The sequence below is a fragment of the Giraffa tippelskirchi genome, chromosome 6 (assembly GCF_054371585.1).
Source record: "Giraffa tippelskirchi isolate mGirTip1 chromosome 6, T2T-mGirTip1v1.2.pri, whole genome shotgun sequence".
NCBI lineage: Eukaryota > Metazoa > Chordata > Mammalia > Artiodactyla > Giraffidae > Giraffa > Giraffa tippelskirchi.
Genome location: NC_137280.1, coordinates 122299397 through 122326395, shown reverse-complemented (window position 1 = coordinate 122326395; position 26999 = coordinate 122299397). Strand labels below are relative to the sequence as shown.

The 26999-nt window shown below is 41.7% G+C and overlaps 1 protein-coding gene across 34 annotated transcripts in view; it reads left to right on the top strand.

Annotated features, from left to right (window-relative positions):
• KLHL3 (kelch like family member 3) overlaps positions 1-26999 on the top strand; it is a 289234-nt gene that overhangs the window by 180336 nt on the left and 81899 nt on the right. For all 34 annotated transcript variants that reach the window (XM_081500695.1, XM_081500692.1, XM_081500696.1 and 31 more), the window contains 2 exons: positions 11169-11275; positions 22995-23116. In XM_081500695.1, coding sequence (XP_081356821.1) covers positions 11169-11275; positions 22995-23116 — 229 coding nt within the window. The remainder of the gene's footprint in view (positions 1-11168; positions 11276-22994; positions 23117-26999) is intronic.

Below are 26999 nucleotides of genomic sequence, written 5' to 3'. Positions count from 1 at the left end.
ATATTATTAGTATTTTTTCCTTTTGCTTAAATAACTGAAAATCCTGCTATGTCCTCCTTTTTTTTGCAAGTTACCACACTTTTGCATTTTTCCTTAAAAGCATCGACTTGGATTTAATCTCTTCCAACAGTCCTGGTGCTTCTCTTTTGTGTAAATTATCATTTGCCAGTCTCTTCTGAAAAACATTTTCTCAAGATGCTCTGTTGGGAAAATAGATCTGAACCAAAATGAGTTTTAATAATGCTATATAAAACTGCCATACTCCCCTCCAAGGTTCATAATATATATAGGTAGATTAAAACCTCTGAGAAGTCATACAATAAACTTATCTAACTGAGGGTTTCCCTCATGGTTTTGAACCCTCTTTGGTTGTTATGTACAGACTGAGTGTTTTGGAAAACACTGGTTATTTGCTGAAACTTAAATGAATAATCTTTGTATTAGTCAGGGTTTTTCAGAGAAACAAAACCAATAACATCTATTTTTATTATTTATTTATGTATATGTTATTGGTTCTGCTTCTCTGAAAAACAAGAAATATATAAGAGGAGATTTATTATTGGAATTAGCTCACTTGATTATGGAGGCTGAGAATTTCCACAGTCTGCTGTCTACATGCTGGAGAACCAGGAAAGCCAGTGGTATAATTCAGTCCAAATCTGAAATCCCGAGAAACAAGAGCCAGTGAAGTATGTCTTGTGGTCCAAAGGCCTAAGAACGAAGACCTCTGATGTCTGAGAGCAGAAGATAATGTATACTCCATCTCAAGGAGAGAGAGAATTCACCCTTCCTCCACCTTTTTGTTCTATGCAAGCCCTGCATAGATTGGATGTTGCCCACCTACACTGGTGAAAGGGATCTTCTTTTCTCAGTCTACCAGTTCAAAGGCTAATCTCTTCTGGAAAGACCTTTGCAGAAACACCCACCAATAATATTTCATCAACTATCTGGGCATCCCTTATCCTGGTTGAGTTGACACAAAACATTAACCATCATAATCTTGTTCTTTCTCATTTTGTTTTTTAACAAATGGACCACAATCTGTTTATGTTTTGGTTGGGAAATTTTAGTTCAGGTTTGGGCATGGATTTCCCTTTAGTTTTTCTTTAAATTTAAAATTTTTCTTTTAATTTTTTTTTTTTTGTAAAAAGAATATATTGTCGAATATTTAGAAAATACAGGTGAGGGAAAAGTCACAGTGGAAACCATTATTAACATTTAGGAGAAGATCTTTTTTTCTTTAAAATGTATGTCTCAATTGGATTTTTTTTTCCTGTGGGTGATTTTTAAATTTAAAAATATTTTAATTTTATTGGAGTATAGTTGATTTACAATTGTGTTCGTTTCAGATGTACAGCAAAGTGATTTAGTTATACATGTACATATATTCATTCTTTTTAGGATTTTTTCTCTTATAGGTTATCACAGAATATTGGGTAGAGGTCCCTGTGCTATATAATAGGTCCTTGTTGATTATCTGTTATGTAGCGTGTGTGTTCAACCAGATTTTTATTCTTAACATTTTGTTGAACAATTTTTTTAATGTTACTAACTGTTCTACAACTTCATTTAAAGTGGTTGAATGATACTCTATTTTTGTTTTTTTAAAAGCAGTTCCTTATTGTTGGATGTCTAGGTTTTCCAATTCCTTGCGTAAATAATACAGTGGTTTTGTGTAGGGCAGGATAGTGTACTGGTCACAAGCATAGACTCTGGAGCCAGACAGCCTGGTTTTAAACTTTGGCTCCTGTGCTGATTAGCTGCATGACCCTGAACAAGTTAATTAATATCCCCAACCTCACTTTTGTCAGCCATAAAATGAGGCTAATAATAGTTCCAGTCTTGCTGGCTTGTTAAGAGAATAAGTTAAGTTCTTAGAACAGTGACAGCAGGTTAGTGCTGTCACTGTTGTTAAGTACTTGTGCACATTTACAATTATTTTTATATAATTAATTCTTAGAAGTAGACTTGCTAACTGAAACAGAAAGTAACATAATAATAATAATAGCTATTCCTTAGATATTTTATGAGTTCCTGCAACAAAGTGAACCTTCTGTGTTAGCTTATTATGATGATGATGTGCTTCAGGACTACGGCAGTAGGTGGGGCAATCAAAGCCTTGCCCCTCAATCTCACTTGCGTTCTAGTGGTGTTCAAAGATTATATCAAGTTTTAAGGTATTTAAATGATGGACTGAAAAAACTAGAGTGGAATGGGTGATGTAGGGAGAGAAAAGGGGCCTGAATAGACGCTTTATTGATTTGGGCGATTTCAGTCGGAACTGGGGAAGAGGCATACTTTGTTTGGAGGAAGGCCACGGTGAAGCACCTGGACATCCAGGGGTCAGGCTAATGAATTGTTACCTGATATTCCAGGGACCTGGGATTATTTCTTGCATTATTTTCACATTCCCCTCCTTCAATTTTAAGCTATTTTTGTTCAGGCACACACGTTCTTTGCAATTTATGAATCACACAATTCACCTGTTTCCTATTCTTTATACTTCCATGGTAGAAAATGGGCTGCTGGCATGGTAACCAAACAGCCTTCCTCCTCTTTTTGTACTTCATCACTCTGCTCTGGTCAGACCAACAGCTGCTTCTGGGCAGCAGAACCCTAATGGCTGTTTGTCTTCTGACTTACTGGCCAGCCAGCAAGTGGGCATGTGGTCCTTGTTGGGATAGTACCCCCTGATCAGGCCTGAAAATGAGAGACAATCTTCTATCTCATATTTGCAGTTTTAATTTCTGTCTATCCACTGCAAATAGTTCTCTGCTTCATCTTTTTTTCTTTAGATTATTGTCCAGTATGGTTTTTTTTTACTATAGTAATAAAATAAAGATAGTAATGAGCTACCTTAGCACACTGCTTTCTGTTTTTTTTTTTGAAGTATATCTTTGTTTTTAGCCTTTACATTGTTTTTTACTTCTTGCTTTTAGTATAACTTTTTAAAATTGAAATTTACTTGATTTACAATATTGTGTTATTAATAGTTTCAAGTATATAGTATATTGATTTATTTTTTTGCAGATTATGTTGCATTTATAGGTTATAGGACGTTGAGTATAATTTCCTGTGCTGTATAGTAAATCTTTTTTGCTTATCTCTTTTATGTAGTAATTTATATCTTTTAATCCTGTATTCCTAATTTGCCCCTTTCCCCTCATCTTTGGTAACCATAAATTTGTTTTCTGTGTCTGTGCGTCTGTTTCTGTTTTGTACATACATTCATTTGTATTATTTTTTAGATTTCACATGTAATATCGTATAGTATTTGTCTTTCTCCGACTTATTTCACTTATTAAGCATATGCTTATTATTAAGCATAATATTTTCTAGGTCCATCCATGTTGCTGCAAATGGCAATTTTTCATTCTTTTTTATCACTGGGTAATATTCCAGTGTGTATGTGTGTGTGTGTGTGTGTGTGTGATCTTCTTAAGTCGATCATCTGGGCATTTGTATTGCTTCCATGTCTCGGCTATTACAAATAGTGCTGCTGTGAACATTGGAGTATATATATCTTATTGATTTAGACTTTTCATTTTTTGCAGATATATATGCTGTTTTTTAAATTTTGATAACAGCTTCATCAAGATATAATTTATATGACATACAGTTCACTCATGTAAAGTATACACTTTAATGGTATTTATCATATTAGCAGAATTGGGCAACCAACAGTCAATTTTTGAATATTTCTATCACTTCTCCCAAATCCCATATACTTTAGCAGTAATTATCCCTATCCACTCACCCCGCCCCCCCCGCCGCCAGTACTAGACAATCACTAATCTACTAATCTACTTTATGTCTTTATAGATTTGCCTATTTTGGAATCATATAATGTGTCTTTAGTGACCAACTTTTTTCACTTAGCATATTTTCAAGGTTCATTCATGCTATAGCATGTCTCAGTATTTCATTCATTTGTATTGCTGAATAATATTTCATTGTATGGATATACAAATTTGAGACCATTTGGCTACTATGAATATTGCTGCTGGGAACATTCAGAAACAAGTTTTTGTGTCGATGTGTTTTATTTCTCTTGGGGGTGGGATTCCTGGGTCAAATAAAACCTATGCTTAACCTTCTGAGGAACTATCAGGCTGTTTTCCACAGCAGCTGTAGCACTTTACATTTCTATCAGCAGTGTATGAAGGTTCCAATTTCTCCATATCCTCATCAACACTTATTATTTCCTGTGTTTTTGATTATAACCATCCTAGTGTGTGTAAGGAGTTATCTCATTGTGGTTTTGATTTGCATTTCTCTGATAACTAATGATGTTGAGCATCTTTTTATGTCATCATTGGCCATTTCTATATCTTATTTAGAGAGTTCTGTTAAGATACTTTGCCTATTTTATATTGGGTTATATGTCTACTTATTATTGAGTTGTAAGGTTTCAAGTTCTTAATATATTCGAGATACAAGACTTTTATCAGACATATGATTTACAAAGTTTTTCTTTCATTTTGTGTGTTTTCTTTTCACTTTCCTGATGTCCTGAAGCACAAAAGTTGTGAACTTTGATGTCTAATGTATTTTTTGTTTGTTTGTTTGTTCTTTTGGTGTCCTATCTAACAAATCATTACCTAATCCAAAGTCATTAAGATTTACTCTAATGTTTCTTCTAAGAGTTTTCTAGATCCAGCTCTTACATTTAGGTCTTTGATCCATTGTGAGTTGATTTTTGTGTATGATGTGAGGTAGAGATCTAACTGCATTCTTTTGCATGTGGATATCCAGCTAATTGGGCTTCCCAGGTGGATTTAGTGGTAAAGAACTCACCTGCCAATACAGGAGATGTGGGTTTGATCCCTGGGCCGGGAAGATCTCCTGGAAAAGGAAATGACAGCCCATTCCAGTATTCTTGCCTGGAGAATCCCAAGGACAGAGGAGCCTGGTGGGCTCAGTCCATAGGGTCGCCAAGAGTCGGACACAACTGAAGAGACTTAGCAAACAAAGCACATCCATTTAATCCTAGCACCATTTGTTGAAAAGACTATTCTTTCCCAGTTGAATGGTCTTAGCATCCTTTCAGAAATTAGCTGACTATGAATGTGTTTACTTTTAGACTCTGAGTTCTATTCTGTTGATCTGTGTGTCTATCTTTGTGCTATTACCATGCTGTTTTTAGCTTTGTAGTAAGTGTCCCAGGTGGTTCAGTGGTAAAAGAATCCACCTGCCAATGCAGGAACCGCAGAAGATGCAGGTTTGATCCCTGGATTGGGAAGATCCACTGGAGGATAAAATGGCAACCCACTCCAGTATTATTGCCAGGATAATCTCATGGACAGAAGAACCTGGCAGGCTACAGTCCAGGGGGTTGCAAAGAGTCGGATACAACTGAGTGACTGAGCACGCATGCACATAAGTTTTGAAACTGGGATACCTGAGTTTTTCAGCTCCTTTCTTTTTCAGGATTGTTTTGGCGATTCTAGATCCCTTGCACTTATGAATTTTAGGTTCAGCTTGTCCTTTTCTGCAAAGGCAGCTGAGAGTTTGATAGAAATTGTGTTGAATCTGTAGAACATTTTGGAGGAGAATTGTCACCTCAACAGTATTAATCTTCTAATTCATGAACACTGGAGGTCTTTCCATTTATTTAGGTCTTCTTTAATTTCCTTCAGTTTTGTGTTTTTATAGTTTTAGGGTATAGGATTTTCACTCTTTTTGTTAAATTTATTCCTAAAATATTTAATTCTTTTTGATGCTATTGTAAATGGAATTTTTAAAATACCTTTTTTGGATTGTTCACTGCAAGTGTACAGAAATACAATTGCTTTTGTGTACTGTGGAAAATTTTGAAAGAGATGGGAATACCAGACCATCTGACCTGTCTCTTGAGAAACCTGTATGCAGGTCAGGAAGCAACGGTTAGAACTGGACATGGAGCAACAGACTGGTTCCAAATAGGAAAAGGAGTACATCAAGGCTGTATATTGTCACCCTGCTTATTTAACTTATATGCAGAGTACATCGTGAGAAATGCTGGGCTGGAAGAAACACAAGCTGGAATCAAGATTGCCGGGAGAAATATCAATAACCTCAGATATGTGGATGACACCACCCTTATGGCAGAAAGTGAAGAACTAAAGAGCCTCTTGATGAAGGTGAAAGAGGAGAGTGAAGAAGTTGGCTTAAAGCTCAACGTTCAGAAAACTAAGATCATGGCATCTGGTCCCATCACTTCATGGGAAATAGATGGGGAAACAGTGGAAACAGTATCAGACTTTATTTTTTTGGGCTCCAGAATCACTGCTGATGGTGACTGCAGCCATGAAATTAAAAGATGCTTACTCCTTGGAAGGAAGGTTATGGCCAACGTAGATAGCATATTTAAAAGCAGAGACATTACTTTGCCAACAAAAGTCCATCTAGTCAAGGCTATGGTTTTTCCAGTGGTCATGTATGGATATGAGAGTTGGACGGTGAAGAAAGCTGAGCACCGCAGAATTGATGCTTTTGAACTGTGGTGTTGGAGAAGACTCTTGAGAGTCCCTTGGACTGCAAGGAGATCCAATCAATCCATCCTAAAGGAGATCAACCCTGGGTGTTCATTGGAAGGACTGATGTTGAAGCTGAAACTCCAGTACTTGGGCCACCTCATGCGAAGGGTTGACTCATTGGAAAAGACCCTAATGCTGGGTAGGATTGGGGGCAGGAGGAGAAGGGGACGACAGAGGATGAGATGGTTGGATGGCATCACCGACTCGATGGACATGGGTTTGGGTAGACTCCGGGAGTTGGTGATGGACAGAGAGGCCTGGCGTGCTGTGATTTGTGGGGTCGCAAAGAGTCGGACACGACTGAGCGACTGAACTGAACTGAACTGACCTTATATTCTGCAACCTTCTTATACTCCTTTATTTATTCTAATTTTTTAGTGAATTCCTTGGGATTTTGTATGCACAACATCATATCATTTGTGAATAGAGATAGTTTTATTTCTTTCTTCCCAATTTGTATGCCTTTCATTTTGTTTCCTTGCCTATTTGCCCTGGCTTGCCACATTAATGTTATCTTACTTACTAGCGATTTTTGATACAATTGATCATTGCTTCTTTTTTGCAACCATCTTTTCACTTGGCTTTTTGGGCACCACACCCTTTTGGTTTTCCTCCTGTCTCACTGGCTGTTTTCTCATCTCTTTTGTTGGTTCTTCTTCTTCCCCCAACTTCTTAACAATTTCCTGCCTGTAAATTCCAGACCCTAGTATCCACTTGCCTACTTGACAACCCCACTTAGATGTCCATGGCAGCTCAAATTTGCCATGTCCAAAACTTACTCTAATCATAAATGAAGTATTTTGTGGAAAAAAGGGAGACAAGAAATCAATTAATATTTACTGAACGTTCATTATTAACATTATTCATTATCTTGTTTATAGAATATGTCAGTTCTATGATTCTCAGGGGTCATGAATCCTGGTCAGTTTGATTCCAGGCTCTGAGCTCCTTCCTAACATCTCTACTGTATTTCCTTTAGACACATTGTGTATAACTCAACTTTCTCTCCTCCAGATCATCCTTTGGAGTAGTATGTGATCACTCAGAAAAAAGAATCTCACAGAATCTCTGGTGACTGGCCTCAGAAGTGCTTATGAGCCATGCAGTGCCTCTGGAGCTGCACCTTCCCTTTTCTCTGTGTGGTGAAGACAAACATGTCTCCAGTGTGAAGACATGTGGTTGCAAAGCCTACTTTGAGTGTTTGACAAGTTTTTATTGGTTACTTTCCTAGGTTAGAGTTTCTCTTGCCTTGAGATGTACTTCCTGCTTCTCAGAACTGCTCTCATTTATTTGCTGACTGGATTCTCCATCTTTATTCCTTGTTCTTTCTTGTCTCTTCTTCATTTGTTCAAGAATTATCAGCCTTTCTGGTTTTGTGTACGATATCCCACTTTATTTGCTTTCCCAGTACCTGACACTGAAAATTTGTTCAGCATCTGTGACTCATCTGTGTCAATACTTTCCATATTAAAATATTAATACTAGTTACCAAAAAAAATTACATGTCTTTTTAAATAGCCCTGATAACTCTATTTTCTCTCCCAAATCTTTAACAGAAGTGAAAATGTCCAAGATGAATCTATTCATGTTGGGAATACATTTTTAAAATATATTTTATCCAGATTTAAACAAGACTATTCTCAAGTAGTACCTACAATCTCATTTGGCCCCCATGGTATATGTCCCAAGGCAGCTAAGAAAGATGAGAAAATTGGTGGGGTCTATTTGTTCATGTTCTTATAGCCTGTTGAGGCAGAGCCAGTTCTGTTCCCAGTTGAGCTGGTTTATGCTGATAAAATTTGTGTTTAGGGTGTGCTGTTCACTGCAGGATGAGGTCCCAGCCCCAGATTTTGCCTCTTGGTGCCCAGAGGTCTGACCCTTCCCAGAAGTCCCCTCACTGGTACCTTATTCCACGTGCTGAATCTTTCCTGATCCCCTTTCCTTTTTGGAGCTAACCTAGCTTCTGTAATTTCCCATTCTAAGTATCAACCAATCATGAGGCAGAAATGGTACTGTACCGGAGTCAGAACTGGATTGAAGACTAAGGCTTTGTGGTTTTGGGTCACCTCTCTGAGCATCATAGGGTGATCTCTAAGGGCATTTGCAATTCTAGCCTTCTCAGGCTTTATGACTCTATTTCTCTGAAAAGTGAACCTGGACTAATATTTGAGTAGTTGGCTTAATATGCTCTACCAGGGAGGGCAAATATGTAGCTTCTCTTCCATCTGCTAACCATGGAAGACTCATTATATTATCTCATCACTCTCATGTGGAACCCAGTCATGACCTCAGACTTCTCAATTCAGTATCAGTTCAGTTCAGTTGAGTTGCTCAGTTGTGTCCGACTCTTTGCGACGCCATGGACTGCAGCACCCCAGGCCTCCCTGTCCATTACCAACTCCTGGAGTTTACTCAAACTCATGTCCATTGAGCTGGTGATGCCATCCAACCATCTCATCCTCTGTCATCCCCTTCTCCTCCCGCCTTCAATCTTTCCCAGCATCAGGGTCTTTTCCAATGAGTCAGTTCTTCGTATCAGGTGTCCAAAGTACTGGAGTTTCAGCTTCAGCATCAGTCCTTCCAATGAATATTCAGGACTGATTTTCTTTAGGATGGCCTCGTTGGATCTCCTTACAGTCCAAGGGACTCTCAAGAGTCTTCTCCAACACCACAGTTCAAAAGCATCAATTCTTTGGCACTCAGCTTTCTTTATGGTCCAACTCTCACATCCATACATGACCACTGGAAAAACCATAGCCTTTACTAGATGGACCTTTGTTGGCAAAGTAATGTCTCTGCTTTTTAATATGCTGTCTAGGTTGATCATAACTTTTCTTCCAAGGAGCAAGCATCTTTTAATTTCATGGGTGCAGTCACCATCTGTAGTGATTTTGGAGCCCAAACAAATAAAGTATCTCCCTGTTTCCACTGTTTCCCCATCTATTTGCCATGAAGTGATGGGACTGGATGCCATGATCTTAGTTTTCTGAGTGTTGAGTTTTAAGCCAACTTTTTCACTCTCCTCTTTCACTTTCATCAAGAGGCATTTTAGTTCTTCTCTTTCTGCCACAAGGGTGGTGTCATCTGCATATCTGAGGTTATTGATATATCTCCCAGCAATCTTGATTCCAGCTTATGCTTCATCTAGCCCAGCATTTCTCATGATATACTCTGCATATAAGTTAAATAAGCAGAGTGACAATATACAGCCTTGGCGTATTCCTTTCCCTATTTGGAACCATTCTGTTGTTCCATGTCCAGTTCTAACTGTTGCTTCCTGACCTGCATACAGATTTCTCAAGAGGCAGGTCAGGTGGTCTGGTGTTCCTATCTCTTTCAGAATTTAAGTTTGTTGTGATCCACAATGCAGCATAGTGTGCAAGTAACCACTGCCAGTGGATCACAGTTGAAATGTGTTTAATCTCCCTGTCTTTCCTCCTACTTCTAGTGCTTTGAGCTGAAGGAAGGACTAGTGGTGACCAGGATACTATAGAGGTTAAGAATGTGGGTTCTTGGGTTCAGCTCCTTATATTCAAATCCTGTCTCTACTGCTCCCTTTCTGTGTAACCTTGGGAAAGTTACTTAATGTCTCTGGGTCTCAATTTCCTTTTTTTGAAACATGGGACATAATAATAGCTAAACATCATAGGGTTGTAGAGAGGATTAAATGAAATAATATATATTTTTAAAAGTGCTTGGAACAATGCCTGGCACATGTAATTCAAAACATGTTAGCTATTGTAATGATAATAGCCATGATAAGAACTTGAAAGGCTGGTAGAGGAAAAATTCTTGATTTGGTAGGGCTTGTGGTATCCTTTCAGTCTTCAAAATAGTCAAATATTTGTTCCCTCTCTGAGTGTAGACTGATCCTGTTTAAAATATCATTCCTTCCTTCCTTCATTTATTAGTAAATATTTAGAGCCTACTGTGTGCTATGCATTCAGCCAAGTGTCTAGGATATAACAATAAATAAGTCATTTTCAAAGGTTTGTCACCTTGTTTGGGGTGAAAAACAAGTAAAAATGTGGTTACAGTTTTCTTAATAATTGCAGTGATTGGAGTTTGCACAGGGTCTTTAGAGAGCACTGTGTATACACCTGGAGTTTCCTTGATGATAGTGTTAAACCCGGGTGGGAAGAGAAATATACTTGAGTCCTCCAGATATGGCTGGCCTCTTACCAGGGTTTCGTAGGCAGTGAGTGGATCACTTGGGGAACAGTGAATACCTGTCCTCACTGGTGGCACCTCAGTGGCATGCTCATGCTCCTTGGCGTTCATTCGGTCACTCAACTAACAGCCTGAACCTCTTCCCACTGCTCATTGAGCTGTCCCCCTGTCTCAGTCAGAGCTGGTAGAGTTGGGGAGCAGAGATGTAAAGACAGATGGAGGAGCCCTGAATTTGCAGCTACATTGTAGTTGGATCTCTACAGAGTTGAGTGCCTCAGGAAAGCATGAATGTGAGGCTTATCAGGGACTTGGAAAAAGTGATGAGTCCATCCTGCTGCCTGACTCAAGATATGGCAGATCCGTTTGACAGCCGTGGACAGTGATAGTATGGGATGTGGGTGGGAGGAAAAATACCCTTGGATGTCTGGGGGTGGGTGTTCGTGCTGTGACCCATCCTTTCCCCTCACTGGTGTCTTACAGCAAACAGCTATTGTGTGACGTGATGATTGTGGCAGAAGATGTCGAGATAGAAGCCCACCGTGTGGTCCTGGCAGCCTGCAGCCCCTACTTCTGTGCGATGTTCACAGGTATGAGGGGCAGACAATAAACCCACACATGTGGGATTGCAGTCCCACTGTGAGAATGTTGAGGGTGATGGTGTGAGTGGGGGAGGAAAGAGAAGGCTCCACCCCAAGGAGCTTTTATGTGCCAGATTCTTTGCTCTGAACTGTGGAGGTACAGAATTGTGATGGACCCACAGCCTCAGCCAGGCCTGTCGAGCATGCAGCCCCTATTGCAGTTCACTCTGAGGAATAAAGGTAGAATCACAGTCTCTGAATTCTCAGACTTTGTTGCGTATCATAATCATGTTGGGGAGCTTGTTAGAAATGTAGACTCTTGGGCTCACCCTCAGGCTTCTTCCCTCTCATTTTGCAGTTGGGGGACACTGAGACTGAGAGCAAGGGAGGGACTTGCCTGAGGTCACACAGTGAATGAATGAAACTTGGCTTCTGGACTCCTGGCCCAGGGCTAGCCGGCCTAGCTGTTTCACATCTAGTCAGCCCTTAGCCATTTCTTCCAGGCAGGGGCCCTGAGCCTCCTCTAGCCTTTTTACAGGAGTGTTGGGAGAGAGAGTAGCTCAGATAGTAAAGATGCTGCCTGCAGTGTGGGAGACCTGGGTTCGATCCCTGCATCGGGAAGATCCCCTGGAGAAGGAAATAGCAACCCACTCCAGTATTCTTGTGTGGGAAATCCCATGGACAGAGGAGCCTGGCCCACTATAGTCCATGGGGTCCCAAGAGTCAGACATGACTTAGCGACTAAACCTGGGAGAGAGTTGGGAGACGTGATGGCGGGGCTTGGGGTGGAAAGAGTAAGACAGAAGTATATTCACCATCTGCATTCTGTCTCAGCACCTTTTGCCAGGTTTCCAGGGAGTCCTTGTTTCCTGGACATGCCAAACAGCCTTGTCCATCTGTTGCACGTGTGTTACTTCTGAACCTGAATTCCCTTAAGCCCATGGGCTGAGCTTCCTGTCTGCAGTACCTTGCAGCCCCTCCCCTGAGCCAGGCGCAGGCAGTGCTATATCTATCATGGCTGACTGAAGTCCAGCTGGCTTGAGTGTGGCCCCTAGATGAGGTCTGGTGTCCCTTCCACATGTTTATCTGTACCCTGTGCCTCCTCTGAGCGTGGTCACTATCATTCTGCACTCTTGTCTGTTTCCTGGTGTCTGTGGTGCCCATGCTCTGGAATCTTATGTACTCACTGCTTATTACCCTGCAGTTTATACTTGAGGTGCCACCTCCTCTCTGACCAGCTGAGCCATAGTTCCATACTAGGTCTCCTTCTACTCCATAACTCATCTCTGTTTTTTTCATAACTCTCATCACTATCTGAAAATCATATTGATTAGTTATTTAAGTATTTTTTTTTACCTGTGTCCCCTTATTGGACTGTCAGTTCCATAAAGATTGGGATCTCGTTAATTTTGTTTGTTACCATATCCTGAGTACCTGGTACACACTAGCAGTAAAATATTTTTTAAATGAACAAAATGTCTCCCACCCTTGATTGTGAGTTCTTGGGCACTTGGGGACCATGTCTTGTCACTGTCAAATCCTTAGTGCCCACTCCAGGGCCTGCTGTTTAGGAGACAGTGAACAACTGAAGGTTAAACGAATGAATGCTGGATTGCTAAGGATGGGTGAGTACAGGCACATTTTTCCTGAATAGACTCTTGTCCTTTTCCTAATATAATACACAGCCTTTGCTGGGCAGGAGTGGTTCTTGATGGGTGGGTGGTGGGGGTGACTTAGAGCTTGTTATTTGAGAGTTCCTCACATGTGTGTCCTCTCTTGGCTTATCATGTGAAGGACTGATCTCAACCTGGAGCATTGCTTTTGCTAAGTGCACCAACCCTCACTTTGAGCCTTACACTAGGAATTCCATAATGCAGCCTGGAAAACCAGCTACTTTCATTACCTGGAAATTTTGAGCCACTTCTCTTTGAAGTAGTCTCAAACTCTAGTAGTAAGGTTTTCTTTCTTTATTTCCTTGCCCTTCATCCATCTTTCTTTCTTTTAAAATAATTCATCTACAAATTTAGTTGCAACTTCAGTAAATAGCTCTGCCAGTCATTTTTCTCCATGTATGTGATTTTAAGTCTAGTATTGAAAGAGGAGTCCACTTGTGATTGCAATGAATTACACTTTTGGCTCCATTTTTTTTTTTTGCTAATGAACTTGCCTCTGGGGTCATGGAAGTGCCTAAGCAAAAACAAAGTGATTTTAAAAAGGGAGAGAAAATATGCTTCTGGATCAGATCTTGGATTCTAGTAATTGAAAGGAGGAGAGAATCAAGAGATGAAAGCAGTCTAATGTGTGGCCCAGCCCATGGCTTCCATTGAATCTGGTTAATATCCATCCTCCTATCCTTCTTTCCTTCCATCCATTGTCTGTCTGTCCATCCAACCACCCACCCACCTATCCATATGTTCATCCAAACACTATTCATATATGTTCATTACAGAAAAAAAATTAGAATAAGTAATACTTGATTAAAGTGTGTGCACATTTTGAATCCTTGTGAGACATGTTTCTCAACTCCACAACACTTGGAACAGTTGTACCAGCATATGCTTGATCAGCAATGTATCAGATTTGTGTATTTTTTGACGCCCTTTGGTTTTGCGTAAATGTTGGTAAACAGGTACAAGAAAAAAGTAACTGCAAAATTTTGTTCTCATTATCAGGTTCAGCTTCAAAATGCATAAAATTAATAATGAAAAGGTCCAGCTGACTCTTATTAAGTCTGTTTCTATCGGCATGTTTAAGGCCCCAAAGAAGAGATAATATATGTGGCTTTCTTCTGACTTGAGTGGTGTGATTAAGATCTTTTGCTCAGGCTTAACGTGTTTTTATTTGTCTGCTGAGTTCATATTGCCCAAATGTCTGTTGATGGTTCCAAATATCAGCCCCACTCCTTGACAGTGTCCTTCCCAGAACTTGGAATAAATACGAAACTGAGGTCTGAGTGCCCACAGGAGAGTGTCCAAAGGCAACCAGCCTGTGAGAGGATCTGGGATGGGCAGTCACCTGAATTACAGTCTACTCCTTTAGAATAGTGTGATTGGAGAGGCCAGCAGGGCTGACCCTGTCCTTTTCCCTGTGAGTATGGAATACTTAAGATTCCCCTCAACCCCTTTCTCCCCATTTAGCACCTCCATTCCAGGGGAAGATAATTTCCCCAAAATAGCCCGGTCATTTTTTCCCCCTCTTTTTAGCATGTCTTTTACTATGGGTTCTGTGTACATATAGTATTGGTACTCCATACAGATCCCTACATATCATCCAGAATTTTAAAAGCAGTCCCATTTTATGGTATTAAAAGAACCGAGTTCTAAAGAATACGTGGGCTCAGGAAAAGACATTTGAGTTCCATCCCAAAAGAAACCCTGGGAGTGAGCTGTCCCGTTCTTCTGGTTCTAGTGTATTGATATTACATGCTGAGGCTGAATAGATTGGCTTTTTTTTTTTTTTTAAAGAAAAGTTGCTTTTAGATGCAGGTTGATATTCAACTGGTGTCTTTGAATATATGGTGACTAAAAATAAGGAGAAGAGTCAGGAATGTGCTGGAGGTAAGAGGCAAGAGACTTGGAAGGTGAGTGGACACCAACTAGCCACAAGCAGAACAGTCAGGGCCAGGCTCTCTTACTCACCTCTAGACATGCACTCATCACATAGAACCACTGTTTCGGGCTTTCTTCATGCCTGACTCCACCAGGCCTTGACTTCCCTGGTGGCTCAGAGGTTAAAGCGTCTGCCTCCAATGCGGGAGACCTGGGTTCGATCCCTGGGTCGGGAAGATCCCCTGGAGAAGGAAATGGCAAACCACTCCAGTATTCTTGCCTGGAGAATCCCATGGACGGAGGAGCCTGGTAGGCTACAGTCCACGGGGTCGCAAAGAGTCAGACACGACTGAGCGACTTCCCTTCCTTCCACCAGGCCTTGGACCATGTCTGTGTTCTGAGTGTCTGAATGATGTATTGATGTCTTTGAAGATCTTTGCATATTGTGCAGTTTAGCATGACTTAATCCAAAGCAATGGAGCAGGGAGGGAGGGAACACTAGGGAGTAGAATCTTTTCTTTGTATTAAGAGGGCCTTAAGGGAGTAGTCAGAGTAGATAGGGTCTGGCCTCTGAGGATTTTGCCCCTAAGGAGTTAGAAGTTGGATAGAATAGTTCAGAGGTGTGGAAAAGAAGGAAGATCAGAGTCTGTGTGGGATTGAGGAGAAACGGCCTGGTCTTCCATGTATCTTTTAGAGTTGGTTACCTCAGGGCAGAAGCTTACAGTGTGATAGGATTTCTTCTTCCTGTCCCTAACACACCACATCAAAGTCAGATGTCCTTTTGTGGCTTAAGTGTCCTAGATTTGAGGGTGATGGGTGCGGTAGTCATGTCTAAAAATATGTTGCTCTTGATATAGAAATGGTGAGTTTTTTTCAAGAATTGATTTGGATGTAGTTCAAGCCTGTGTTGAACTACATCAACACAGGCTTGTGTAGCGCCCTGGAAAAGAGACTACTGTTCAGACACTTACCAGCATCCATTAAGGTGCAACTGATTTGACCAAGATGGTCTGGGGTAGACTTGTCTGGACTTGGTGTAGCTCAGTCTTGAAATTTCAGATCTTCACTGGAGAGAACCACTGGACGGAAATTTTTTATAAGTGCTCATAGAGGAGGTTTGGAGTTGTTGATGCAAAGGCCTCTTTGGTAAGGATTAAACATAGGGTGGTAATGCCACCTTCATTAGGGGATGGTGTGGTATCTTAGAAAGGGCTTTGGAGCCATCATGACCTGACTCCAGCAATTGATAGGTTTGTAAGCAGTTACTTAACCTCTGTGATCCTGTTTTCTTGTTTGTGAGACTGGAATAATAACAATAAAACAATAATAACAATAAGCAGGGAACAGATACAGGTAAGGAAAATAAGGCACCCAATACAGAATGAAAGTGTGAAAGTGTTAGTCGCTTAGTCATGTCTGACTCTGTGTGAACCCATGGACTGTAGCCTGCCAGGTTCCTCCATCCATGGGATTCTCCAGGCAAGAATACTGGAGTAGGTTGCCATTGCCTTCTCCAGGGGATCTTCCCGACCCAGGGATCGAACCCAGGTCTCCTGCCTTGCAAGCAGACTGTTTGCTGTCTGAGCCACCAGGGAAGAGCACCCAACACAGAATAGGTACTAAATAAAGCTAACTCTTATTATGTGTAGAGCACGTCATAGTTTACACAGCTCATGTGGATGTGTGGGGTGCCTCTGATACCTGCTGCCCTGGTGGTGGTGAGGGTTGACATGAAACATCTCTGGCTACATAGTCATTTCCTTCCTGATTTGGTACTCTAGCTGAGGAGAAAGACCTCTCCAGGTGGAGGAAGGATGAGATTCCAGGGAGGCTGGGTGTTGGAGTGATCTCTAGCACTGCAGCTCTGCTGAATCCTGCTGCTGCAGTTCTCACACTCTTATTATCTCCTTTGAATGTCACACAGCTTTGGCATAAAGGCAGGGCAGGGAATGTCCTTATTTCACAGGAGACAGAGGTCAACCTTTTGCAGTTATCTGGCATAGATGGCTCACCTGCAAACCTTACCTGTGGGCGGCTTGGCTGGGATTCAGCAAAGTGGCAGGTTATTTCTTTTCCTCATGTGATGCTAACGCGTGGCACAGGCCTCAACTCTAGCCAAATGAGTTGGCGGCCTAGATATTAGGACTTAGACAGATGAAGGTTAGGGGTGAGAGAGTGTAATAGCCGTCCTAACGCCCAGGCAGGATCATTGTGCAGAAGGTAAGGATCTTCTGTTTTCTTTTCACCCAGATCATGAAACTAAATTTCAACAGTAAGGATTCAATTGAGGAGTGAAGAAGAGTTCTGTAACACAAGGACTCCTGAATGCACTTTTTCTTCCTTTTTCTGTACAGCTTTGAGAGGTGGCTGTTGGTCTGTGTCTGGCTCTTTGGGAAGACCTCACACCCATTCTACCATTCCTTTCTCACTCTTGAGGCTTCTTTGGCTGAATAATGGGGTTGGGTTTCTATCAGCCATCTAGGATATGAGCCAGTGATTTTCTAGCCCTCCTGTCTTATGTGATGGTGAAAGATTTCCCCCCATGGCTCCTCAAGATGCACCTCCTCCCCCTTTGGGCAGTCTTCCACCTAAAAAGAGCTCTCTTGTGCATGTGAGCTTCCCTGGAGGCTTTGACAGTAAAGAATCTGCCTGCAGTGCAGGAGACTCAGGTTTGAGTCCTGGTTTGGAAAGAAGGAACTGGCCACCCACTCCAGGATTCTTGCCTGGAAAATCCCATGGACAGAGTAGCTTGGTGGGCTGCAGTCCACGGGGTCACAAAAAGTCAGAACGACTAACACTTTCACACTTTGGTGCATGTGATGTCCTTGCTGGGTTGAGACTATGCCTTGCTCTCCTGGGCTCTCTCTGCTTCTTGGAGACTTCTGGGTGCAGATCTAAAGGTAGAGTCTGAAGATTTAAAGAAGTTCAAGACATAGTCCCTTAGTCTGGATGCCATCATCTTTCACCCAGTTTACTGCAGCAGCCTTCTGTCAACCTGCCCCCATTTTGTTCCCCAATCCCAACCCATTTTCTACACTATAGCTATAGTCATATTTACTAAATAAAAATCTAATGTATCCCTTACTTGCTTAAAGCCTGTCAAGGGCTCCCCATTGCCTTTAGAATGAAGTCTAAACCTCTCTGCATGGTGCACAAGGCCCTCAAGTGGTCCAGAGCCTGCTTGTATCTTCAGCCATCTCTCTCCCTTCCTCCTTTTATATGCTGTGCTTCTGCCACTCAAATTCTTATGGCCCCAGAATAGGTCAGGTTCATCAGTCTGGTGAAAACAATGGATTCTTTCCACAAAAAAGTAAATATGTGCTCTTGTATGCTCATTATTTTGCATACAGTTCAGGGTAGAGGAATCCCTGCTTAAGAACCTTTTAAGTTGAGCCTCCTTTTCTAGCATTTAACACACTTTGAAATTGTTGGTTTACTCATCTTTCTACTAGTTTGAGCTCCATGAGGGCTGGGAGCATGACTTGTTCACCATTGTGTCCTTGGGCCTTGCCCATAGGGACTGTTTGATACCTGCTTATTGAGTGAATGAGCAAACAAATATTTGCCCTTGCAAGGTAGATCACGATCTATCTGGAAGAACAGGATATGATGTTAACAGAGGACGAAAAATGTACAACTGACATTTTCTTTTTTAAATTCAAGTATAGTTGCTGTTACAATATTACGTAAGTTACAAGTGTACAATAGAATTCACAATTTTTAAAGCTTATACTTCGTTTATGGTTATTATAAAATATTGACTATATTCCCTGTGTTGTACAATATATCCTTGTATTTTAAAAATATTTATTTATTTATTATTTTTTGGCTGTGCTGGGTCTTCGTTGCTGCACGGGGGCTTTCTCTAGTTGCAGAGAGTGGGGCTGGCTCTCTAGTTGTGTGTAGGCTTCTCATTGTGTGGCTTCTCTTGTTGCGGAGCACAGACTCTAGGCGCATAGACTTCAGTATCTGGGGCACGTGGGCTCAGTAGTTGTGGCTCATGGGCTCTAGCGCACAGGCTCAGTAGTTGCGGCACACAGTAGTTTTGCTCTGGGGAATGTGGGATTCTCCTGGACCAGGAATCGAACTGGTGTTACCTGCACTGCAAGGCAGACTCTCAACCACTGGACTACCAGGGAAGCCCTGTAGCTTATTTTATACCTAATAGTTTGTACCTCTTCATCCCCTCCCCTCTTCCTTCTCTGCTAGTAACCACTAATTTGTTCTTTTTATCTGTGAGTCTGACTCTTTTTTGTTATATTCACTAATTTGTTGTATTTTTTAGATTTCACATATAAGTGATATGGTACAGATTTGTCTTTCTCTGTCTGACTTTTTTCATTTTAGCATAATACTCTCCAAGTCCATCTGTGTTTCTGCAAATAGCAAAATTTCATTATTTTTAATGGCTAAGTAGTATTCCATCATATATACAGACCACATTTTCTTTATCTACTTATCTGCTAATTGACACTTTGGTTGCTTCCATATCTCGGCAATTGTAAATGATGTTTCTGTGAACACTGGTATGCATGTATCTTTTTGAATTATTGCTTTTGGTTTTTTGGGGGGGATGGGATATACAGCCAGGAGTGGAATTCCTAGGTCATATGGTAGTTCTATTTTTAGTTTTTTGAGAAACCTCCATTTCCACAGTGGCTGTACCAATTTACATTCCCACAAATAGTGGTGGGAGGGTTCCCTTTTCTCCACATCCTCACCAGCTTTTGTTATTTGTGTTCTTTTTGATGATAACTGTTCTGACAGGTGTGAAGTAATATCTCATTATCATTTTAATTTGCATATCACGATGATTGTTGAACATCTTTTCATGTACCTGTTGGCCATCTGCATTTCTTCTTTTCTCAAAGTTCAGAGTCTGAGGTGGCTGGGCTGGGCCTCTTGGGAAAAATCAGCAGAAGAGGGCCCTTGGGTTAACCTTGAAGATAGAAGGACTTACAGGGGTTATGTTCTGTCCTCTAGAAATATTTTGTCAAAGTAGCAGAGGTGAGTGAAAGAGCAAGAATGAAGCCTTTGATGATTTCTCCTTCTTCAGAATTAACTGTAGTCTGTGGACTTATGAGATGTCAAGAGAAAGCCTCTCTTTTTTCTTTCTTTCTCTGCTCCAACAAGTATTTAAGTGCTTGTTATATGTCAAATGGGCTTCCCTCATGGCTCAGTCAGTGAAGAATCTGCCTGCAATGCAGGAGACCTTGGTTTGACCACTGGGTAACGAAGATCCTCTGGAGAAGAGGATAGCTGCCCTCTCCAGTATTCTTGCCTGGAGAATCCCATGGACGTAGGAGCTTGGCAGGCTATAGTCCATGGGGTCGCAAAGATTTGGACAGGACTGAGCGACTAACACTTTCACTCTTCACTTAAGGAATACTTTTGTCAAGGTCATTAGTTAGGATCAGGTTTAAATTATAGAGGGATTTATTAAAAATGACGTGAAGTCTAGAGTTAGGCCAAAGGTTAAAATCCCAGCCCTACCTTCTTACTAGCTGTGTGAAAATGCCTCTTAATATGCCAATTCTATAATTTATAAATTGGAAGCAAAATCTCGTACCTCCTGGAGTTGTTACAAGGACTAAATGAAATAATGTGTGTAAACCCTGAGGGCCTGGCATGTAGTAGCAACTATTATTACTACCACGTTCAGGGTTTGTTTAAGCTGACATCTTTGTTTGATGCAGTAATTTCTACTGGTTCACAGAGATATTAAATTGGATTTTACAAGTCCTTATGATTTATATTAATATGTCTCCAATTTCCTATAAAGGAGATTTCTCAGAAAAGACATGGTCTTTGAGGCCCTAGTTTTTTTTTTTTTTCCTCCAATTTTTCCTTGCTTGTGGGAATTTTAAGTACTTGGTGCAGAAATTTTTGATTCATATAAAGAAGCAAGGAAAAAAAAAATCTTCCAAAAAGTCCCATCATCTAGAAAACTGTGTCTTAACATTTTCTGGGTATTCAAGATTGATGAAAATGATTATTTATCTCATCAGAAAACCAAACTTTTGCCCATATGTACAAATATTTTCATACAATTTCAGGAGATTCCACTTGTTTACCCCCAAGATACAAAACCCTAACCTGACTCCCAAGCTCTACTTCCATAGAGAGCAAGCAATCAGGCCAGGCTCTCTCTGATTTCACTCTCACTAAAGGCTTCTGAATCTCTTGGTTCTTGCAGTTAGGTTGCTTTTTCTTTTTTTTTTTTCAGCCTTTTTTTCTAAGGTCCAAGTTCTTAAACTGAGAATTGGCTATCTTTGATGATCTTTTGCAGTATAATTACCAACTGGACCTTTGCTAGTGAACATCTTCATAGCTGTTTGGAGAGAGGAATTTAACTTTTGACTTCCTTATGTGTGTGTTCTTGTTTGTCATGGAGTACATTCAAGAGAGAGATTGTGAAAGCTTGTTTTATGGGTAGAGGAGAAACTCACCATCTTTTCCTGTTTCCTCTTTGCCTCTTTGCCCTGTCTCAGGGCTCTTTGTGCTGAGGTCATTTTGCTGGCTTCTACCAGCAGTCAGAGAGAAGAGAATAGACTGGGGATCACTGGGCTGCCTGATCAGTGGGAGCCAGCAGGGTTTGGAATAGGTCTCCGTGCCCCCATCTTCCCTCCCTCTCTGGTGTCATTCATATCTAGAGCTGTGTCAGGATGAGAACTGTGGATTGGTGGAGGAATCACGCATAGTCCATGCAGCTTGGAGGTGGGCGTCTGCAGCCCACGTGCTGTACTGTACTGTATTTTCTTGGCTCCAGTGCACAGATTCCACAGACAGAAAACAACTGCCCAGGCTCTGTTTTCACACTCATGGAAGGACTTCTGAAGCCCTGTTTCTTGCAGTCATGTCGCCCTGCATTTCAGTCTACAAAGACACATCTTGTCTGTCTTTTCCTCCTGAAACCAGCAACTTTTGTTGAATGAGCCTGGCTCTAGACAGAGCTGTGTGCACTGTATAGAGAGAGCAGGCTTTGGTCAGGGGCCTCAGGACTGTGCCCTCGTGGTGCCTCTGCTGCCCTAGTTCACGGGCCTGTGTCCTCTCTTTCTTGGATGATTATCAGGGCCTCCCATCTGTTCTCCCTGCCACTGGTCCAGCCTCCACCAATGCGTCCAAAATTTCATTCAAAGACACCCATCTGTTGATGTCTTTCCCTCGTTTAAAACCGTTCAGTGGTGCTACTCTTAGGATAAAGTCCCAACTCATTTGCATGGTTTACTGGGCTCTGCGAGCCCTGGCTCCTAGCTGTCTCTCCAGGCTCCTTCCTCTCACTGTCATTCCGCCTACCAGCCATGCTACCCTCACTGTTCCCCACGTTTATCCTTTTGGCATTTTTCTGTTGTTGCACTGATGGTTCCTGCATCCAGCTCATCTTTCCTCACCTTTGCTGCTTGTGTAATAGCCAACTCAAATGTGACCTCCTATTAGGAGGCCTTCCAGGATTCCACAAATAGGGTATGTTGCTTCATCTTCTGCATTCTTTGGATCTGGCATACCATAGTGTTTACTAGTGTGGGCTCTAGAGTCAGACTGCCGGCTTTCAAGTCAAGTCTCGCCTGGCCCCTTCCCACATGTGTGACTGTAGGCAAAATGAATTACCTTTGCTCCTGTGCCTCAGTTTCTTCATCTGTAATATGGGGATGTTAAGAATAATGCTCTTAAGTCATTGATTAAAAGAGGTAATAGTTTAAAGTGCTAAGCCCAGTGCTTGGCCATAGTTAGCACTCAATAATTGGTTTTATAAAAAGTTGTTCTACTGGTACTTTGCATATCTCTCATCATCTCATATAGTTTAATATATCTGCCCTACTAGACCAAGTACTCCTTGAGGATAGGTTCATATCTTGTTCACTTTCTATGGCCCCCTGTGTACAAGTTTGTGGGAACTTGGTTGAATGCTTTCTCGTGTATAAATTTGCCTTCAAAATGAAAAGGGGCAAAGGATAGAGTTAGGGAATGCTTGAGATTGGGCTTGTGGATGATCACAGACCCGACGTTAATGTGACCTTGATGTCCGTGTGTCCTACTCTGTGGCTGAGTGTTCCTTCTGCTGCCTCCAGGAGCACAGATAGTGCTTTTATTTTGCCAAGACAGGGTATGAGACCATGTGAAAGTTAAGCACATCCTAGGCGCCAAGTTCATGTCCATTTTGTTTTTGTTTTGAACTGTAGGTGACATGTCTGAGAGTAAAGCCAAGAAGATAGAAATCAAGGATGTGGATGGGCAGACCCTGAGTAAGCTGATTGACTACATCTATACGGCCGAGATTGAGGTGACTGAAGAGAACGTCCAGGTAAACTCAGCTCCAGCTAATAGCTCAGTGTATCATATACTCAGCAACCCCTGCCCCCCATTTACATCATCATTTTGTTTAACCCTCGCAACAGTTCAGTTGGTAGCTGGAGAGGAAACTGAAGCTTCAAAGAGAGTAGGTGACTTGTCCTGAGATGCGTGGCCAGGGCGAACGACCCTCATATCCTGCCTGCCTGACGATGGGACGCATGTTTTTAACCACTAGGCCATAATCTCTCAGAATGAGCTTGAGCCCCAGAACAGAAAGTCTTTAACTCATGCTGGTTCAAACTCTTGGAACCTGGGTGACCCCTCTTCTCCCCAGTCATCATCTCATCTCAGGGATTTTGAGTATTGGCTTGTGAGTCTGTTCAAAGTTTTTCTCGTGTCAATGTTAGTCAGTGAAATGCCTCTGAGCCCGTGGAGGTGCCAAGCACCAGCCTTGAGTGTCAGCAGGGGTGTGTGGCTGTGAGGTGGATTGTCTGTGCCTCTGCCTCCTTTTGCCGCCCTGGTCTCTTTCTCAGCCATCTGGAGCCTAGGAAAGAGGAGTCAGCAAAGACACTGCTTCACCCAAAGCAGTGCGTCCTTACTGTGGGGTGTGAGACATCAGTGTCATGGCTCCTAAGGTGGGATGGTTGAGGGTGTGACCCACGCTGGAAGCCTATGAACCAACCACCAGGCCAAATGCAGACACATGATGTGCTATTTCTTATCATTAAGGATCTTGCTATTAAAGTAATGGAAATTTTATGGGATATGAAAGGTTTTTCTTCCTTTTTTGTTTTTTTAAAGCAAAATTCTACCTTATTTATTGTGAGAGAGATATATTAAACTATATGAGATGATGAGAGATATGCAAAGTACCATGACATATTTCTCTTATTCAGAACACCATGCCCTTTTTAGGTTTGAAGTGTTTGGGAGGCCAAATTGGTAATTGTGTATTCAATTCCATCTGGCCAGAATGTTTGAGGGCCTCTTATATGCTAGGCACTTCATTGGGCACTGTGTTTGTACCAGTGAGCAGGAGTGATTCCATTGTCTCCTTTCATGGAATTTGTGTGACAGACACTCATCTAATACACACAAGAGTAATGTTTATGTATAAATGTGGTAAGTCCTTTGAAGGAGAGAAACAATTTGAATGAAGTGGAGAATCTAGGAAGGACTCTTTCAGGAGATAAGATTTGAGCTGAGGACTGAAGGATGGGTAGAAGTCAGTTTTGTGTGGTAAAGGGTACTTTGTTAGGGGTGTTAGGGTACAGGCAAACCGAGGGTCTGAGGCTCCCTGCATTTGGGCCTGTAGAGCCTGCCCCAGGGTATAGCCCGTTTTTGTCTCTGGCTCCTAGACAGACTTTTGGGTGGTATAGTTTCTACAGTGATCTAGTCTAATCCTTCCTCGCCCTTTTAAAACTGAAATTTCTTTTATGCACAGTAAAATGCATAGCCACTCCATTATTTCTGGTCTTTCTCATCCAGAGTGGAGTGGGCGATGCCATGGTTACATACTTGGTCAAGCAGCAGAATTTAAGCAGCTGAATAACTTTTGGGCAGTAACAGCAAGTGCAAAGTAATTTAGTATAAAATACATATAGGGCATGTGTGGAAAAAAATTTTTTTTAAATGGGTGATAATTATATGAAATCACCATGTCTTTTAAATTCATTTAGGTGCTTTTGAGACTGATATAAATATTGAGATTTACAAAGTGCAAGAAATTATATCCTTTGCAACTTTAATGAAAAATGCTAGATATCAACCCAAAAAATGTGCAGGGGGTAAATAATTTTTTAAAATCTTGCATTAGAGATACTATAAACATGAAAGTGATAGAGGGATGTGCAGAAAAGAGTTAACCTAGCAAGCCTGCTTGCTATCTTCAGAAAGACTTGCTTACAAGGTCAGTCTTCATCCGGAGTCTGGCAACTTGGATTTTGAGAGAGTTCCCACTCCTCTAGTGATAATGGTAGTAGCTTGCACTGCTTTAACTGTTTATACAAGCAATATGGTTTATGCTGATCACCTGCTTTCCTTCTGAGAGTTTGGAATTTCAGTCCATGCTAGGCAGAAGGTGCCCGTGTAACTGACACCCGACACACGTCTTGGCCTCTAAGAGTCAGGCCAGCTTTCCTAGTTGGTAATGTTTTGCACGTGTTGTCACAGTTCATTGCTGGAGGGATTAAGTGCGTTCTCTGTGCTTCCATTTGTAGAGGACTCCTGGAAGCTTGTGGCTAGTGTTCTCCAAAATTTGCCCCATGTACCTTTTCCCTTTGCTGATTTTGCTTTGTATCCTTTCAAGGTGATAAATCTTACTGTACTCACAGTGAGGAAAACTAGAGCTTCTCTGACACCCCCACTAACATTCTGCCTCAAGGATCAGTTTTCTCATTTGTAAAACAGGAATCATAATAGTGCCCATTCTGTTGGGTGGTCATGAGTTAGACTGTCTGCCTTTAAATCCCAGCTCCACCATTTTCTAGCTGTGTGACCCCAAGCAAGGTACTTAACTTCTCTGTGCCTCAGTGTTCTTGTCTGTCTCATGGGCCTAATAATAGTGCTTAACCTCATAGGGTTGGCGTGAGCATTAAATGAGTTACTACAGGTAAAGCACTTAGAGGAGTGTGACCCTGTGCCGGCAGACAGGGTGGGCACAGAGAGCCCTGTGAACACAGAAGCATTGTCACCAAGGAGCACGAGTCTGAAGGTGGAGACAGGTGGCCAGGCAAATGGGTGCCCTCCGCTGTGGTAGGGGCCAGAGCGGAGGTGCCTAGGCAGCAGAGAGTGTTCATCACCACCTTGATGAGGGTGCTTAGGGCAGACCTCCCTGAGGATGCGTGGTGTGTACTAGGTCTTGAAGGAAAGTCTTGGAGGTCAGGCCTGCCTCCTCTTCCATCTGTCTGTGACCCTGCTGGCCTGTGAGCCCCTGGAGGGGCCTGCTGCGTTCATTATTATCTGGGAATGAGGAGGTGGCTGCGTGTGCAGGGACTCCCCTGGGAAGCACAATGTGGAATAAAACTCTGAAGTTTGGAATCAATCATATATGTGAACTATTTTCTTTTTTTTCCGTAACTTTATGGTTTGGTCAGGGATTGACCTTGGGGGAAAACCAAAACTGGTTAAGAGAATGTTTTAGATCAAAATGTGGCCACTTCCTCCTGCTGTGATGTATCTTCTGAGAGTTGCTCACAAGCTGTCTATGAAGACAGTATGTGTGAGGATTCACTGCACTGAGAAGGTGTATGCGGGGGTCCCTGGGAAAACAAGGGTTAGAGACTTGGGGCTTGATTAAATGGCTGGGAGATTATGCCCTGCATCTCCTTCCAGCCACACATACCTTGGAGAGACTGAACTGCCCTTCTACAGTGGAGGCAACAATTCATAACTGATTCTTATTGATACTCACTGTAAGCAAAGCACATGTTGATCACTTCACATGCATTATTTTGTTTAATTATTGTAACCACTACTGGAACGTTCTACTATGATTCTTCTCTTACAATTGAAGGAACTGATGCTGCAAGGAGTTAAGTGGGCATTACCCATGGTCACACAGGTAGTTAGTGGTGGAGTTGGGGTTTGAATCCAGCTCTCTCCAACTTGCTGTGCCCTGTTGATGTGGTCAACTTGAATTTCTTGTGAAGTGGATGATCAGAATCTTGACTTCAGCTTGTATTAATGAATAATAAAAACCAGTGTAACTAAGGACTCCCTATGCACCAAACACTGTGTTAGTTGCTTTAAATGTATAATTTTATTTGAGTCCAATGACAAGCCTTTAAGGCAGTACTATTACTATCTTCATTTTACTGTTGAAGAGTCACAGGCAGAGAGAGGTTAAGTAATTTGCCTGGCTTACATGGCTGGTGAGTGGAGAAGTCAAAATT